A 16,724-nucleotide genomic window follows, 5' to 3' on the forward strand; every position below is an offset into this window, starting at 1 on the left:
CATAATAGAACAGCTACAAGAGGCCAAAGTATGGTTGACAGAATGTGCCATCGTTTAATTGGCTCAAAGAGTAAAAACACTAATAAGAAATACAGCAACGCATTTAACAGATGGAGGGTATATTGTTCCAGAAAGGGTTATTTATCTTAACCCGTGCGTCTTATTTTGATTGCACAATATTTAACTGAACTTTTAGATACTGGAAGTTAGTATCATACCGTGCCTAGATTTTCTACGGAATAACATGGGCACATGAGTAAAACGGTTTGCAAGATCCAACAAAAAACTCATTCGTGAAAAATTAATTAGAATAATCAAAGCGTACAGCAAAGACACATACACAAAAGAAAGATCCGGTGTCAACAAAACTCATTGTAGAACTTTGTGATAAATACAAAATGTCAGTTGACTTTTGTTTCGAAATTTATATGATTACATTGGCTTTTTCATTTTTTTGTTCGTTTTGATGAGCTCAGTAATCTAAAATGTTCAGACATCATTTTTAAAGACAGCTATATAAAAAAGAAATCAGATCAATATAGATTTGGTAATGAAGTATTAAGTAGTAAAGGTATTACTTCAGCATGTCCGGTTAAAATGTTACAGAGGTATATAAGTTTAGGTGACATAGATGTTTCTTCTATTATGTTTTTGTTTAAGCCTGCTTTTAAGTCTAAATCCGGTTTAAATCTGATTCATATAAACAAACAGTTAAGCTACACTAGAGCAAGGGAATGTGTTACATCACTTTTTAAGATTATCGCTCCAAACTTAAATGTTGGTCTTCTATCTTTAAGAGCAGGGGCGCTTCAGTAGCAGCAAACAATAATGTTAATGATCGTTGTTTTAAAAGACATGGTAGGTGAAAGTCAGATTTTTCAAAAGATATTTACGAGTATGTAGCAGATTCATTAGAAAAACGGTTAGCTATTTCTCAAAGTATGAAAATATAATATGTTGTTTATATTTTATGTGATTGGAGAATTATTTAGTCATGTATAACTTATTTCTTTTCACAAAAAGAAAAGGATTTGAACATATCATTTATCATTTCAAAAGAACATTTTTTTCATATCTTTTTTTTTCGTTTGTTCCTTTTTCTAACTTTGAATGGTTTCTAGCTATTGTGCAGAGCTACCAGGCGAAACATGTTAGTGTAACGTTATTTGTAGTAAAGGGACGACCAAAGATTTGTTTACAGTTGTGTAAATAAGTATAAGTATTATATGTAGAAAAAGTTAAACCTCTCATTCAATCGAAATCCCTCTTACAATATATACGATACAATTATTGGACAACACTGGATAGAACAGTAAAAGAACTCTTATCAAGGACTAAACACTATATAAAAATCTAAAGAATGGATGTATATGAATATGAAAGGATATTTATATATCAAAAAGGGAAAGCGACATTCACAGAACGCAACCATAAACAATTCCCTTGCCGCACAAGACCATTGATTAGGTAGTCAGCAGAGTAACTAACTCAACACAGAAGGGGCACTAGTGCGGGCAAGGAATTGAAAATTCAATTTGTACAATCGTAAGACATAAAAAAGATATTTGATTAAACGTGATGGCTGAAACGGGAATTTCAGTTTTAAGGGTGTTGGGGTTATTGATTGACCAAAATGACATTCATGGGTAAGAACCGTTGATAACTCACAAAATGATACACAAAGACATAAAGGTGCATTATGTAGTAGTTTCAATATAATGTTGAGTTATAATCGCTTTTGATGCTTTACTAGAAGCTATAGGAAAATATCCATGATCTATAATTCAACCCAGTTTATAAACCACATGTGCATAAAAACAGGTTTGTTTAAACTAAGTCGCGAAAGTTTTTTAGTTGCTTTTGGTGATGCACGAATGAATATAAAACAATAATTTTATACTGTGGAAACTGATCTAGACCTTATCTACATACTACTGCTTTATATGAATATTACGTTTGATCTGCCCAGGATATTATCAGACGATATGACTTTGATTGGCGACACCGTCTGTTCTGGCATTCCATTGTGTAACCATATATATTATATATTCCGTATTGAATTGTTTTACACATTATTTTTTCCAATGTATTACATGTAATTTCAGATGAACAAAGCCAGTCTAACAGAGGGAATCACGATAGACATACTGTCAAAAACCAAAAGAGGTTAGTAGCCATATAGTATATGGTCCATTGTATACGTTTAAATATGATTTCTTCCCGAAATATGTCGAGACATGCAAACGCCAAAAAATCTACACGATCGTATGGGTCGACTAAACAGTGTCAATAAAATAAAATTATGCACGATTGTTTTTGTTCAGCAAAATGTATTCGCACCACATTGTAGTAAAAAAAAGAAAATGTACTTAATGGCATTTGAATGCAAAACTGTGACCAAGTAAACACCAATAATTATCAGATTCAAACGGCAATAGCCTAAAATCTAGATAATAAAAGAAATATTATTTTAACAAATTGTTTTACTCTGACGCTTTAAGTGTTAATTAGATGCCCTACACATGTACATCAATCTACATCTTTTTAACAGATGTGACATTCTTGATTCTCTGTTGCAAACACAGCTTATCATTTTAGGTTTTCCATGTCAGATTGTAAGCCAAAATATAACTGCTTCTGTCGGATTTGTCTCGTCTGCTTAAAAAGTCAAAATATGACATTATTATTATCAAAAATGTGTAGGTTAAATGTATGTTTTCTTATACGAATAGAACAAAAGGCAAGTGTTATAAATACTCCAAATGATGTGATGATTGGGAAGCAAGTAATAGTTATAGGGGGAGGTTCATACAGATCTTGGAGCAAATGGCCGGAAGCGGCAAGTTATGGCATTAAGGTAAGATATTTGCATGACAGATATGAGCTGCGTCACGACAAAACCAACATAGTGCGTTTGCGACCAGCATGGATCAAGACTAGCCTTCGCATTCGCGCAGTATGAGCAGGGTCCATGTTGTTCACTTATCAACTCTATTACAAGTAGAGAAATTTATAGCGAACAGCATGGATCCTGATCAGACTGCGCGAACGCACTATGTTGGTTTTGTCATGACGCGGCTCATATTGTTATTATGCGAAAACTACATATAAAAGAGGAAAATATATCATATTCTGCGCAATTAAGAAGTCATGTGGTAATGATAATAATACAAAAACTTTAACATGAAAATAAATAAGGTTACAATTAAACCTTGTGTTATGTATGCAACATATTACATGAATATAATTTATATCTGACCAGTTGGTATTTCCAATATTATCATTGTTCTATTTTTAGAACATTTACTACATGTATGTACTAGAACTTTCTTAACTGTTGTAGAAAACTCATGCATTATATTTAGATAGAAATTTCTGGAATGATCTTTATTGTTGAAGTTGCTAGATTATGATTACTGTAGTAAATGGAAGTCTATTCTAGAAAAAACTACTTTGTTAATATATATAAGGAGACATTTTTCAGTACTCTTATCTTTAAGTCATCAGTTACCTTTTAAGTCATCAGTGATCTTTAAGTCATCAGTTATCTTTTAAGTCATCAGTGATCTTTTAAGTCATCAGTGATCTTTTAAGTCATCAATATATTTGGAGTATTATCCAAATTGGATATTAAGTGAATTATTGGAGCTTGGATTTTAAAATAAATTATTCTTGTGGATTTTATTGTGGGAATTTATTCTCAAGTGTTCGTGGATTTAACTTGGATTTAACTGTGCTATTCAAAAAGGATCATTCCAGGATCAGACTAGACTTTTGAATTTGACATTTATATTTGGACTTCAGGTATTTGTCAACGTAATTTGTTATTTTATTTTTCTTTAATAATTTTTTCTGTAATAAATTTGTTACTGTTACAAGTCTGTTGCTGGCTTTTCTTTCTTGTTACGCCTGGCTCGTAACAGAAATTGGGGGCTCGTCCGGGAATGAATATTTCTTTTTGGCTACATTATTGGAAATTATAACCGTTTATTTTACATTTTATTATTACCGTATTTACTCATCTGAGTTGATATCATAGTTGTTCTATTAAGTGTGCCTTTCAATTTTGAAATTTTTGAAACACATCACTTTTAAGTTTAAAACCAGCAGCAAGCAGTCATGTCTTTTGATTTAGAAAAGCTTGTAGCTGAACCTTCCCAGGAGGTATTAGATTTGGCTAAGAAAACTGATTTGCTTGATCTTGCAAAAAAGTATAATTTATCAGAAATTAAATCTTCAATGCGTAAACAAGAAATTAAAAATCTTCTGATTCATTATTTTGTGGATGAAGATATTTTTGGAGAAGATGCACTTTCTCACATTGTTGAAAAACACTCTGAAATTTCTGAATTAAAGATAAGAGAGCTTGAACTTCAATTTAAATTTGAATTAGAAAAAATGCAGTTAGACAAAGAAAGGGAAGAAAAAGAAAGGGAAAGGCAGTTTGAAAAAGAAAGGGAAGAGAGAAAATTAGAAAAAGAAAGAGAAGAGAGAGAATTTCAGTTAAGAATGAGAGAATTAGAAATCAAAGAGAGAACAAATCAGTTTGAACATAGAATAAATTCAAAATTTGATGTCACTAAAAATATTAGGCTTGTTCCACCTTTCCAAGAAAAAGAAGTTGATAAGTGTTCGTGGATTTAACTTGGATTTAACTTTGCTATTCAAAAAGGATCATTCCAGGATCAGACTAGACTTTTGAATTTTACATTTATATTTGGACTTCAGGTATTTGTCAACGTAATTTGTTATTTTATTTTTCTTTAATAATTTTTTTGTAATAAATTTGTTATTGTTACAAGTTTATTGCTGGCTTTTCTTTCTTGTTACGCCTGGCTCGTAACACTTGCGTAAACCAAGACAACGACGAGCAACAGTACGTGTGCTAATCTATTAAAGATGCATGTATTTGAGCATAAACAACACCCCCCCTAAAAAAAAAATAAAAAAAAAAATCCTTAGATACGCCCTTTCTTGTAAGCGTTATATATGAGCCACTTTTTTTGCTAATGTTAATGCAGGTCATTCTTGTGGACATCGAAGACAATCATCCATCAAGAGATATTGTCTGTTGTTACATATGTTACGATTTTTCTCATCACACGATGGACCATGCGCATGCGTGCAAAATCGTTCAACTCATACAAGATCAAGGAATCGTGGCAGATGGTTGTCTCACATTTTACGACGAGTGTACACCTTTAACAGCCTTAATATGTGACCAATTAGGATTGAAAGGTATATTCATTTAGTTAGGTATTTCCTTAGGAAAGACGCTTACATTAATTGTCTTTCAAACTTAGGAATGACTTGATTCTTTAATTTGTCTACATTTTTAGCTCTTTCAGCTATATGTATTGTGGGGCCCATGATGTCATCACAAAGACGAGAAATGATAAATTTTGATCAACTATCTTAAACAGTCCGAATCCAGGCCTATCCGAAAATATGGCATGCAAGCTGTCAGTCACATCATAATTACTTGGTTCTACATTAAAGTACAGGTTTAATTCAATCAATTACCGATCATTGAAGATACCTGGGGTGTAATTGTACACTGTCAACACTTAGAAATTCTGTTTTATCTGTGTAATTAATATTCATCGCTCTTCGTAAGATTTGCGGGTGTCTTGGTTGAAATTGTCGGAGTTTACGACATTCCGTTAATTAAATACCCCTTCCGGGAATCGGTAAAACTCATCATGCAGGCTATAAATATTATTTCATACATTGTCTAGTGTTATTTTTGCTATATATATGTAGGAAGATTTATTTCAGAAACAGCGACATGGTCTTTGAGTAATGTACATGCAAGTTTAATTTAGATTTGGCTCATTAAAATTTTATCGAGGAATGGCGGAACAGCGACCTTCCAGTTTCCAACGATTCCTGCAGAGCTTTCCTGCAATTCCAGCATCGTATGATATAAAAGCTCGAGCGCGCCCTTGATCGACCTCTTGCACGCCTAAAATTTGTTAAGGTTAATCCACGAGAGTGATTTCTAGAATTTTCAGACAGATTTTTGTTGTTTCTTGACTGCCTGTGTAACCGGATACAGACGAAAGTGAAAGTAAGGATGGCGTTCGATGTTTGGATTCACCAGTTGGAAGTTCCATGGTTCAGTTAAGTTGTTTCTTGTTCATTTTTATTTTTGTTATAGAAGAAGATGCTGACGGACGCTAAAGATGGCCGATGACCTTCATATTTTCTTAGAAGTTTTGATCTCAATTAGGAACTATTTTTGTGTGTGATGCGGCTGACCAATCAGAATCCAGGGCGTGGATGACGTTTGTTATTGTTTACATGTTGCACGTGTTATATTTTTTTTTATGAAGATAGAGAGAAGAATGTACATGCAGAAAGGAACGAGTTGGACAAGAAGCCATTTTAGTCAAGAAATCTTTTACAGTTTGACAGTTCAGTTGATGTTCATGCTGAAAATTTGATAAAACTTCATAAGCTGTATTAGAAGAGATATTTTTCATCTAAATATATATTAGGGTTTTTGGAATGGAAATCATTCATGAGTTATGCTCATGTCTCAGTCCTTCCTGTAATTTATAAGTCTACTTGAAGAATGTTATATTTGATACTGAAATCAAGAAGAGATTTATGCTTGTGTTCCTGCTTAAAGTTGCTTTTAATGTGTGAGCAGTGGTATATAAGTGTCTCACTTATCTCACTCTCACTGTGTATGTCTCTGCATGGCTTTTAGTGTAAGAGCAGTGGTATATGAGTTTATATATCTCATCTCACTCTCTTTTGCATGTGCTTATGTTCGAGCAGTGATATATGAGTATTTTACTCATCACACTCTCATGTCTGCGCAGTTTAGATGAGTTATGCTTATCTATGTGCTTATATATATTTTATCCAGTATAATGATGACCTAGATCTTGACCAACATATATGAAGCTGATGTCTATAAGAAGTCACAGATTACAGACACAGATATAAACGATTTATGAAATTTATATGTACACATTTTTTTTTGAAGATATTTTTCAATTATATTGTTGAAACTTAACATGATATGGCTTTTACTTCATCCCTCATGTCTCTCATTTATCATATTTAGGTTATTAGGGTATTGGGGTCTGGCTCCTTAAGCTTGATTGCTTAAGACGCCTTGCATGGACTAGGATTCGAACCATATTTGAAGTTATTTCTTAGTGCCGGCCCCACTGGACCCTGACATATTTTTCTGGTGTCAGAAGTGGGATTTAAAGAATTTATTTGATACATCCAGTAAAGGTAGGTCTAAGAACGAGATAGCAGACATTGCAGGGTTGCTCATACAGAATGCAGATGCTTTTTCTAAGCATGAATATGATTTAGGTTGCACGGATTTTGCCGTGCATGAAATTGAAACAGGAGATTCAAGACCAATCAGGGTACCACCAAGAAGAGTCCCAATTGCATTTGCTGATGAAAGAACGGAAGATCTTGGAGAAAATGGAAAAACAAGGTATAATTAGAAAGTCTAAAAGCCCTTGGGCCAGTCCATTATGTCTGGTATTCAAGAAGGATGGAAAAGTTCGACCATGTATTGACTACCGTGCACTTAATAAGGTAACCAAGTCTGACAGCTATCCTATACCAAGAACTAGAGATTGTCTTGATGCTGTAGCAGGTGCAACACTATTCTCAACTTTTGATATTACAAGTTCTTATCATCAGATACCTGTAAGGGAAAAAGATATTCCTAAAACAGCATTTGTTACAAAATATGGGTTGTATGAACATTTAACTATGCCTATGGGGATGAAAAATTCAAGTGCAACATTTCAACGTTGTATAGAGGCAGCTCTCAATGGACTTCAGTGGACAACTTGTTTGATATATCTAGATGACATTATTGTGTATGCAAGTACCTTTGATGATCACTTAAAACGAGTTAATGCTGTGTTAGCTAGAATAAAGCAAGCTGGTCTTAAATTGAAGCCAGATAAATGTCAAATATTTCAAGATTCAGTTGAATTTCTTGGACATACAATTTCAGCTGATGGTGTTCTCCCTTCTGTAAGAAATGTAAGTAAAATTTTGGAATTCAGTACTCCAGAAACTGTCACACAGGTTCGAGCTCTTCTTGGTATGGGATCCTACTACAGACGTCATATCAAAAACTATTCCCAGTTGATGAAGCCCTTGATTGACCTTACAAAGAAAGGTAAGAAATTTGAATGGACTAAAGAATGTGAGACAAGTCTACAAGGCTTGAAGAATGTTTGTTTAGTCCTGGGATCTGGTTTTACCCTATGAAAGATGGTGAAAAATACTGATTGCGACGCAAGTATTTTTCGGGGGGGGCGGGGTTGCTAGCAAATTTTCAAGAATGGTGTAGAGCGAGTAATTAATTATGAAGAAAAATATTGACTAAATCTGAGAAAAATATTGCGGACTGACAAAGAACCCACTCTGAGATTATTTTTTAATACTACAGACAATATACTTGGACGGAAATTTATAGTAAGAACAGACCCATAAAGATTGGGTGTATCGTTTTTTCTCAAAGAACCCAAAAGGGGTGGGCAGCGAGGACCTTAAATATTATCATCTATGGACTTTTAATCATGAAATCTTTTCGGGTAAAAAGCTTTTCAAATGCAGATTGTATGTCTAATGTGTGAAAGCCTTGGGGATGCAGTGTAATTTATTTGATGAATTTGGGAGCCTTTAATTGGTCCGTGTAAGAAGTGTGAAAAGATACAAAATGAAATCAAAAATGTTTTTTTAAAGAAGCAGTTAATGGGTAAAGGCAGGGTCGGGTGCCGTCGCGCGACAAAATTTTGTAAACCCCGTCGGGGGGCGCATACGGGATATTAAAAACAGTAAAAGGGGAAAAGGGTTACTATGGGGGCCCAAACAAAATGTATACATGGGGCCCATGATAGGGGCAAATACATATAGGGTAATTTGGATGGTGATAAAACGGGGTAAATTTTCTTTGAGACCACCCGGGCAGCCATGGTAAAGATGATAAAAATCTCAAAAGGGGGCAAGGTTTGAAAACTCAAGGGTTTTTAAATGTTTTGTTAATACAGGATCTTTTTGCTGGAAAAATTATTACATAAAACATTTAGGGCAGTAGTTCATAGAGGATCGAAGGCGAAAAGTTCAAAGGGGTCACAGGTAAAATAGGTGAGAGTTCAGACTTAGCAGGGGGTCAAGCAAGTTCAAGTTTACATGTTATGAACAAAGGTACAATTCTTCAACAAAGGTCAAACACAGATATTGTAAATCTACAGGCTACTGATGTAGATATCAAACCTATATATATGATGCTAAGATTTTAAACCTACTGAAAGACCACCTTTAAAAGAGATATCAATTACTGGACCAGCAACTAAACATTATTGGTTGCTGTGGGCTTCACTAGAGATTATTGATGGTATACTCTATAAGCAATTTTGTCCTAAGAATGGTAGCGAACCTGTATTGCAAATTTTAGTTCCTAGGGGCTTTTGAAGAATGAAGTCTTACATGAAGTTCATGGTGCAGTTTTAGGTGGACATTTGGGTGTAAAAAAGACCTATCAGAAATTAAAAATGAAGTATTATTGGTTTGAAATGAAGGAAAGATGCAAACAATGGGTATAAAGGTGATATTTTGGAATCAAAAACTCCACCGGGGAAACTAAAGCCCCTTTTGGGGAAATTTTTACTGGGAGGGATTATGGAATGTTTAAACTACAGATATTTGGGCCCTTTTCCCCTTTGACCCTCGACAACAGTTTATTTTATTTTGTTAAATTTCTTTTTTAAAAATTGTTGAATATTTGTTTCCCACCAGACACCAAGAACACTAAGTTTTTTTAAAATTTTTATTTCAAAAGGGGTCCCCAATTTTTCCTTACATATCCCTTTGGGAGTAATTTGGAGAGAAAATTTTGCGAATTTTGTTTTTTAAAATGGAGGTTCCGAAAAGCTCAACTTGGGTCAAGAACCAAAAAATGTAAGGTTCAAGTGGGGTTTTAATCCGTACTAGTTCGCATGATTAAAGCTTATCTTAAAGGGGAACAAAACAGATTGGGGACTTAAACTTAGGATGTCTTGCTGCTGATATAGGGCTACCCCCACATAGCTCTACTGGTATGACTCCAAACATGTTAATGCTAGGTCGTCAGGTTCGAATCCCAGCAGAATTGTCAAGAAACATTTATGACGATGGTAAGTCTGCAACATCTTATGGTGAGTATGCAGAAAATTTGCGCCAGAGAATGTATGTGGCACATCAGTTAGCTAGACAGAAATCTTGGTAAGGCATCACTTCGAAACAAGTACAGCTACGATGTTAAACTTTCAGAAAATAAATACAAGATTAGGAGACTATGCATGGTACTTTCATGAATCTAGGTTCCCTGGGGTGTGTCCTAAATTGCAAAAATTATACAAGCTCTGTGTAATTACAAAGCGTGTAACAGTCTTAACTATATGATCAAGATACAAGATTCAGAAGGGGTACAGTTCATCACATAATTTAAAACCCTTTATTAGGGGAAAGGTCCCAAAAGGGGGTCATTAAAGCGGGAAAAATTTAAAGGAAGTGGTAAAGGGGTAAAGGTCGGGAAAAAAATTTCTTTTTTTTTTGAGGGGCTTAGTTTTTTTTTGCTTTTTTGTTAACAGATGGCATGCTATGTTGAAGTTGTTCCCCAAGGGGGAAGAGTCGAAAAAGCCTACTTTAAGGTGGTGTAAAAAGCCCCCAATGAGGAGGAGATTTTTGGAAACTTAAAACAGGAAACGGGGGAATTTTTTTAAGGAAGGGAGGAAAAATCAAAACAGACGGAGGGGGTTGGACAAGGGGGGGATTTTAAAAGCATTAAAAGTTTTTGATAAACAAAAAATAAACTTTAAAACAGTTAACACCCAAAGACAAACAAATGTACGATATGGTGTGTTCAGTGAGGGGGGACGGGAAAGCAGAGGAGGGGAGGAGGAAAGACGCAGGGGAGGGGGACCGATCGAGGTCGAGGCTTTGAAATTTTCAGAATTTTTAAAAGGGGAAAAATAAATTATAAATCTGCTTTTATTATTGTTTTAAATATTTATAAATTTTTGTTTTAAAAGGTATAATAAACATTTCTAGGGGGGGGTAATGGGGGGCCCATATGATCAAAAAAGACGAAAATGAAAATTTTGATAACTACTTTAAAAAGTCCAATCCGGGCCCATCCGAAAAAATGGCATCAACTGTCAGCCCCCAATATAATTTTTTTGGTTTTTACATTAAATACAGGGTTTTAATTTAATCAAATTACCATCATTTAAGATACCGGGGAATTTTACACTGTCAATCACCCTTAGAAATTCTTTTTCTGTGTAATTAAGATTCATCGCTCTTCGTAAGATTTGCGGGTGTCTTGGTTGAAATTGTCGGAGTTTACGACATTCCGTTAATTAAATACCCCTTCCGGGAATCGGTAAAACTTATCTTGCAGGCTATAAATATTATTTCATACATTGTCTATTGTTATTTTTGCTATAAATATGTAGGAAGATTTATTTTAGATACAGCGACATGGTCTTTGAGTAATGTACATGCAAGTTTAATTTAGATTTGGCTCATTGAAATTTTATCGAGGAATGGCGGAACAGCGACCTTCCAGTTTCCAACGATTCCTGCAGAGCTTTCCTGCAATTCCAGCATCGTATGATATATAAGCTCGAGCGCGCCCTTGATCGACCTCTTGCACGCCTAAAATTTGTTAAGGTTAATCCACGAGAGTGATTTCTAGAATTTTCAGACAGATTTTTGTTGTTTCTTGACTGCCTGTGTAACCGGATACAGACGAAAGTGAAAGTAAGGATGGCGTTCGATGTTTGGATTCACCAGTTGGAAGTTCCATGGTTCAGTTAAGTTGTTTCTTGTTCATTTTTATTTTTGTTATAGAAGAAGATGCTGACGGACGCTAAAGATGGCCGATAACCTTCATATTTTCTTAGAAGTTTTGATCTCAATTAGGAACTATTTTTGTGTGTGATGCGGCTGACCAATCAGAATCCAGGGCGTGGATGACGTTTGTTATTGTTTACATGTTGCACGTGTTATATTTTTTTCATGGAGATAGAGAGAAGAATGTACATGCAGAAAGGAACGAGTTGGACAAGAAGCCATTTTAGTCAAGAAATCTTTTACAGTTTGACAGTTCAGTTGATGTTCATGCTGAAAATTTGATAAAACTTCATAAGCTGTATTAGAAGAGATATTTTTTCATTTAAATATATATTAGGGTTTTTGGAATGGAAATCATTCATGAGTTATGCTCATGTCTCAGTCCTTCCTGTAATTTATAAGTCTACTTGAAAATGTTTATATTTGATTTACTGAAATCAAGAAGAGATTTATGCTTGTGTTCCTGCTTAAAGTTGCTTTTAATGTGTGAGCAAGTGGTATATAAGTGTCTCACTTATCTCACTCTCACTGTGTATGTCTCTGCATGGCTTTTAGTGTAAGAGCAGTGGTATATGAGTTTATATATCTCATCTCACTCTCTTTTCCATGTGCTTATTTCGAGCAGTGATATATGAGTATTTTACTCATCACACTCTCATGTCTGCGCAGTTTAGATGAGTTATGCTTATCTATTGGCTTATATATATATTTTATCCAGTATAATGATGACCTAGATCTTGACCAAACAATATATGAAGCTGAGTCTATAAGAAGTCACAGATTACAGTAACAGATATAAACGATTTATGAAATTTATATGTACACATTTTTTTTTTTGAAAGATATTTTTCAAATTATATTGTTTGAAACTTAACATGATATGGCTTTTACTTCATCCCTCATGTCTCTCATTTATCATATTTAGGTTAGTAGGGTATTGGGTCTGGCTCCTTAAGCTTGATGCTTAAGACGCCTTGCATGGACTAGGATTCGAACCATATTTGAAGTTATTTCTTAGTGCCGGCCCACTGGACCCTGACAGTATTATGTTGCGATGTCAATGTAATGTTCATGTGATCGCGCGTTCACTTTATTTTTGAAATCTAGGGATGAGTTACAAAGCCGCGATGATCGCCAATTCAAAAACGGAAACGCACCACATTTTGGGTCTATATGTTGACAAGTATCAGACCAAGGCTTTTCTACAAAATCTTATCATCTCACTAAAGAAGAAGACTGCAAGTTGTTGCCACAAAGGTAAAAATCAAAGTTGATGAATGGTTGATTTTTGAATAATTATTAGTATAATAAATAGTATTTAGATTTAGTTGTATTTCAAAGACACTAAGATTCTTCGAAAACAAGTATTTTTGCGACATGAATGTCATTCAGCTTATATCACCACCATGATACTAGCATTACTGTATGAATGTATCATAATTTTTAGCAATAATAGTTATTGAATTATGTATTACGTCTTAACATAAGCAACCATTTAATATGATATGCAACCAATACAAGTTCATGTGTAATGCAAACTGTTCATGACATGCGTCTTTAATATCCCTTTAAATCTCGTCTGTTTGAAGTAAAGGAATATCCCGTGTAGATGATTAAATTAATTTCTTGTTTAAGCTTTAAGTTTCCTGCAATACTGAAGTTAGACAATGGAGCATCAGCTATCGGTACCTGTATTGTTGAAAGCAGAGCTGCCATGAAAAGTAAATTCCAACAGATTACGAGCACTCTTCGTAATGATTCCGACTTTCAAGGCATTGGTTTATGCTTTGGCAACTCATTGACAACAATGGAGTTCCACTGTGGCACAGAGCATAATATTGGCCTTTTTGTATATGATGGAAAGCTTATTTGCGCATTTATCTCTGATAGTGGTGTTGTCAGGCGGCCTTACTTTATTGGTAATTTCTTTTTCTCTGAGTACTGAATAGTTCATCGACAAACACCAAATACTAGTCTGAGGTTATTGTTAATTCAAGCAAGACATTTCAAATATATGTTTTTACACTTTTCCTTTTTTTTGACATTTAGATGTTTTGATATCTTGCACTTGGCATTCTGCGGTTTGGGTTTTTCAGAGATAGATCTTTGATGTTTTTTATTAAAAAAACATGTCTGAAGACCCTTGGGACGTATAAAGAAATTGCGTTGTTCGTTTGTCTGTCTCTCCGGCGGTACACAAATAGTTTCCGCAGCATAACGTCTGAAGAATTTATTGATAATGTTTATATTTGGCATGTAAGTTGATCATTCACAACAAAACACGGCATTTGGTGTTCCACTGGGTGGATTTTATTTATATGAAGGTGTTTCTTGGGGTCAAAACGTTTTAAGAATAATGGCTGCCACTTTGTCTAATAGCGATACTTTCAGTTTTTCATTTTAATCTTGTATCTTTCTTTTTCGAGTACTATTAATACCCTGAAATTTAACATACGCTACTGTCGCCACCATTTTTTTTTAATTTTGAGGATGTACATGTATTGTTAAAACAGGAGTTCCAAAATAAACGAAACATCTGCAATTAGTCATGTCTTCATGCATATGCACTTTTATTATTAGTGAAAATTGTATCACGGATGATCAAATGCTACCAAGATCATATTAAGAAATGGTAAAACAATTCCTAAATTTGTGGGCGAAACAGAAATTATATATTTGAAACAATGCATGTTTAATTATACAAAATAAGCTGCCTCCCTCTAAATTATCATTGTTTCAACTCTAATCCGTTCAAGAAGAATCCAAACAAGATAAAAACTTTAATATATGAGTAGTTCTGATTATTATTATTTATATTAACCACGTATTATAGCGCGATACATGCCCTAGCTTTATTTTTTCAACCCACTTTTTCAATGTTAAATTGAAACACACGGCACAGAAACATATGTTACCAGATTTTTTTAGAGAAATATTATAAATATAAAGTAAATTCAGGGCAACAAACTGCTGCAATAATAAACAAAAAATAAATAATGTTGCAAAAATAACAATGTTTTCTAAATCTTTACTTATATTTGAATTAATGAAACATACGTGACATGTAATAATGGAGATGAATTTAGAACTGCTTCGCAAAAATACACGTATGTCATGTTTTACAGCAACTGCAAAGCGTATTCCAACATTCCTATGTGCTGAGCAACAAACGATGCTTATAGATGCCGCTTTTCGATGCTGTCTAGCAATAGGTAATGTTTTAATTGTAAATTGTATGTAGAAAATTGGGTTTTCTAATTGACTTTTCAAGAAGAGCATGTAATTAAGAAATTAACGTTTTCAGCACGTGGTTGATGTGAAAATCTTTGGAAGAAATGTTACACCTAAACTGACATTACTATTTAATCTGTCATCAAAATCTAGATACTGTATTCACCATGTAATAAAGTGTATCGTTGGTAATGTCAATGTTATTAAAATATTATACACATTTTATACATGACTGGGTAAAACGAAATCTTAATCTATTATGTGTTAAATAGGTCTAAAAGATGGCACCTTCAATGTGGATATGATGCTTACAGACTATGGACCTAAGGTTTTAGAAATAAATACAAGAACAAGTGGGTATGTATTAACCAACTGGCTAAAGAAGTTATATGGAGTGGATATCATGCTATATTCAATGATGATTGCCTGTAGTATTAAACCTAAAGTTCCAGATCTGTGTTGCAAACAAAATGATGATGGTGTTATGCTGATACCGTCTCTACATTCACATCTTCAGACAGATGATCACTTCAAAAGCAAATTATTGCAAGATGATCGAAGATGAGGAAGTCATCTTTTTACAGTTTCGTAAAGTTCTTAAAGTATATGGTCCTTACGAAAGACCTTTCGGAAATATAGGTGTATCTGGTTCATCGTCGACCGAAACAAAGCGGAAGTTGATCAATGTATGCAAAGTACTTGCAATACATCAAGACGAATACAACGTGGAAAAATTTATAGAAAATTTCTAGAACAGTTAACAATGTGATACATGTACTTTCAGAGGACATTCATGCTATCATAAGACATTCAATAATCGATGAATAATAGTATTCTTGAACTTTTACAGATTTCTATAAACATTTCAACTTATATATGTAGCACGATTTAAATTTGTTGGAACTTAGTGATTTGTTGTGATAACGGTTAAAATAACAATCTACTAAGAATTCCAATAATCATTTGTTATCTTTAATCTTTTTTTTTGGTAAGTTCATGTTGTTCTCCTTCATAATATTCTTTAATCTGAGCCGCACATTCAAATGAGTGATGAGGACAAAACATTATGTTTTTATCCTGTGACGTAGAACGTAAAGACCAAATTTTGCATATTTTGATATCATGTGTGTTACAAGGTACTTTCTTGATCTACTCACTGGAAAATATTAAAATATCATATTTATAAAAAGAGGTCACTGGATCTACTATAAATATTGTCTTATAGGTTTTATTTGGTCTTTGTTGCATTGTTTTATGTTTATTGCTCACTATAAACAACAATTATCTTATCTACTGTCACTATAACAAGAGCCAAAATTCTGGAAACAAAGTGATCCTTCGGAAGCATTAATCACAACAAAATAACATAAGAATTGCAGACTCGGTTTGATTGAGTCTGTACATGAGGGATTATGTATAAGTGCAACATCCCTCACGCCCCCTAGCACCGGCTTGAGCGGTACTCAATTCTCAACACTTTATAGTGTTGGCATCAATGATCCCGAAGGACCAGAAAATATAACAACACTGAAGTGAAGTACGGGGCAACTTTTTACGGCTGCCACACGGCACTTGACACCTGCTGTTGTGAAGTACAAAAT

At 34.1% G+C, this 16,724-nt stretch overlaps 1 protein-coding gene across 1 annotated transcript in view; it reads left to right on the forward strand.

The window, feature by feature from the left end:
- The window catches only part of LOC132745598 (carnosine synthase 1-like), a 33,398-nt gene extending 17,809 nt beyond the window's left edge, over positions 1-15,589 (forward strand). Inside the window, exons 2-8 of the mRNA XM_060734556.1 lie at positions 2,106-2,166; positions 2,733-2,857; positions 5,022-5,238; positions 13,000-13,149; positions 13,528-13,811; positions 15,018-15,104; positions 15,396-15,589. Coding sequence (XP_060590539.1) covers positions 2,106-2,166; positions 2,733-2,857; positions 5,022-5,238; positions 13,000-13,149; positions 13,528-13,550 — 576 coding nt within the window. The 3' untranslated portion in view covers positions 13,551-13,811; positions 15,018-15,104; positions 15,396-15,589. The remainder of the gene's footprint in view (positions 1-2,105; positions 2,167-2,732; positions 2,858-5,021; positions 5,239-12,999; positions 13,150-13,527; positions 13,812-15,017; positions 15,105-15,395) is intronic.
- The last annotated feature ends 1,135 nt before the right edge of the window (positions 15,590-16,724 follow it).

Source organism: Ruditapes philippinarum, unplaced genomic scaffold (genome assembly GCF_026571515.1).
Source record: "Ruditapes philippinarum isolate M1 unplaced genomic scaffold, ASM2657151v2 ctg2403_1_1_1_1, whole genome shotgun sequence".
Classification (NCBI taxonomy): Eukaryota; Metazoa; Mollusca; class Bivalvia; order Venerida; family Veneridae; genus Ruditapes; species Ruditapes philippinarum.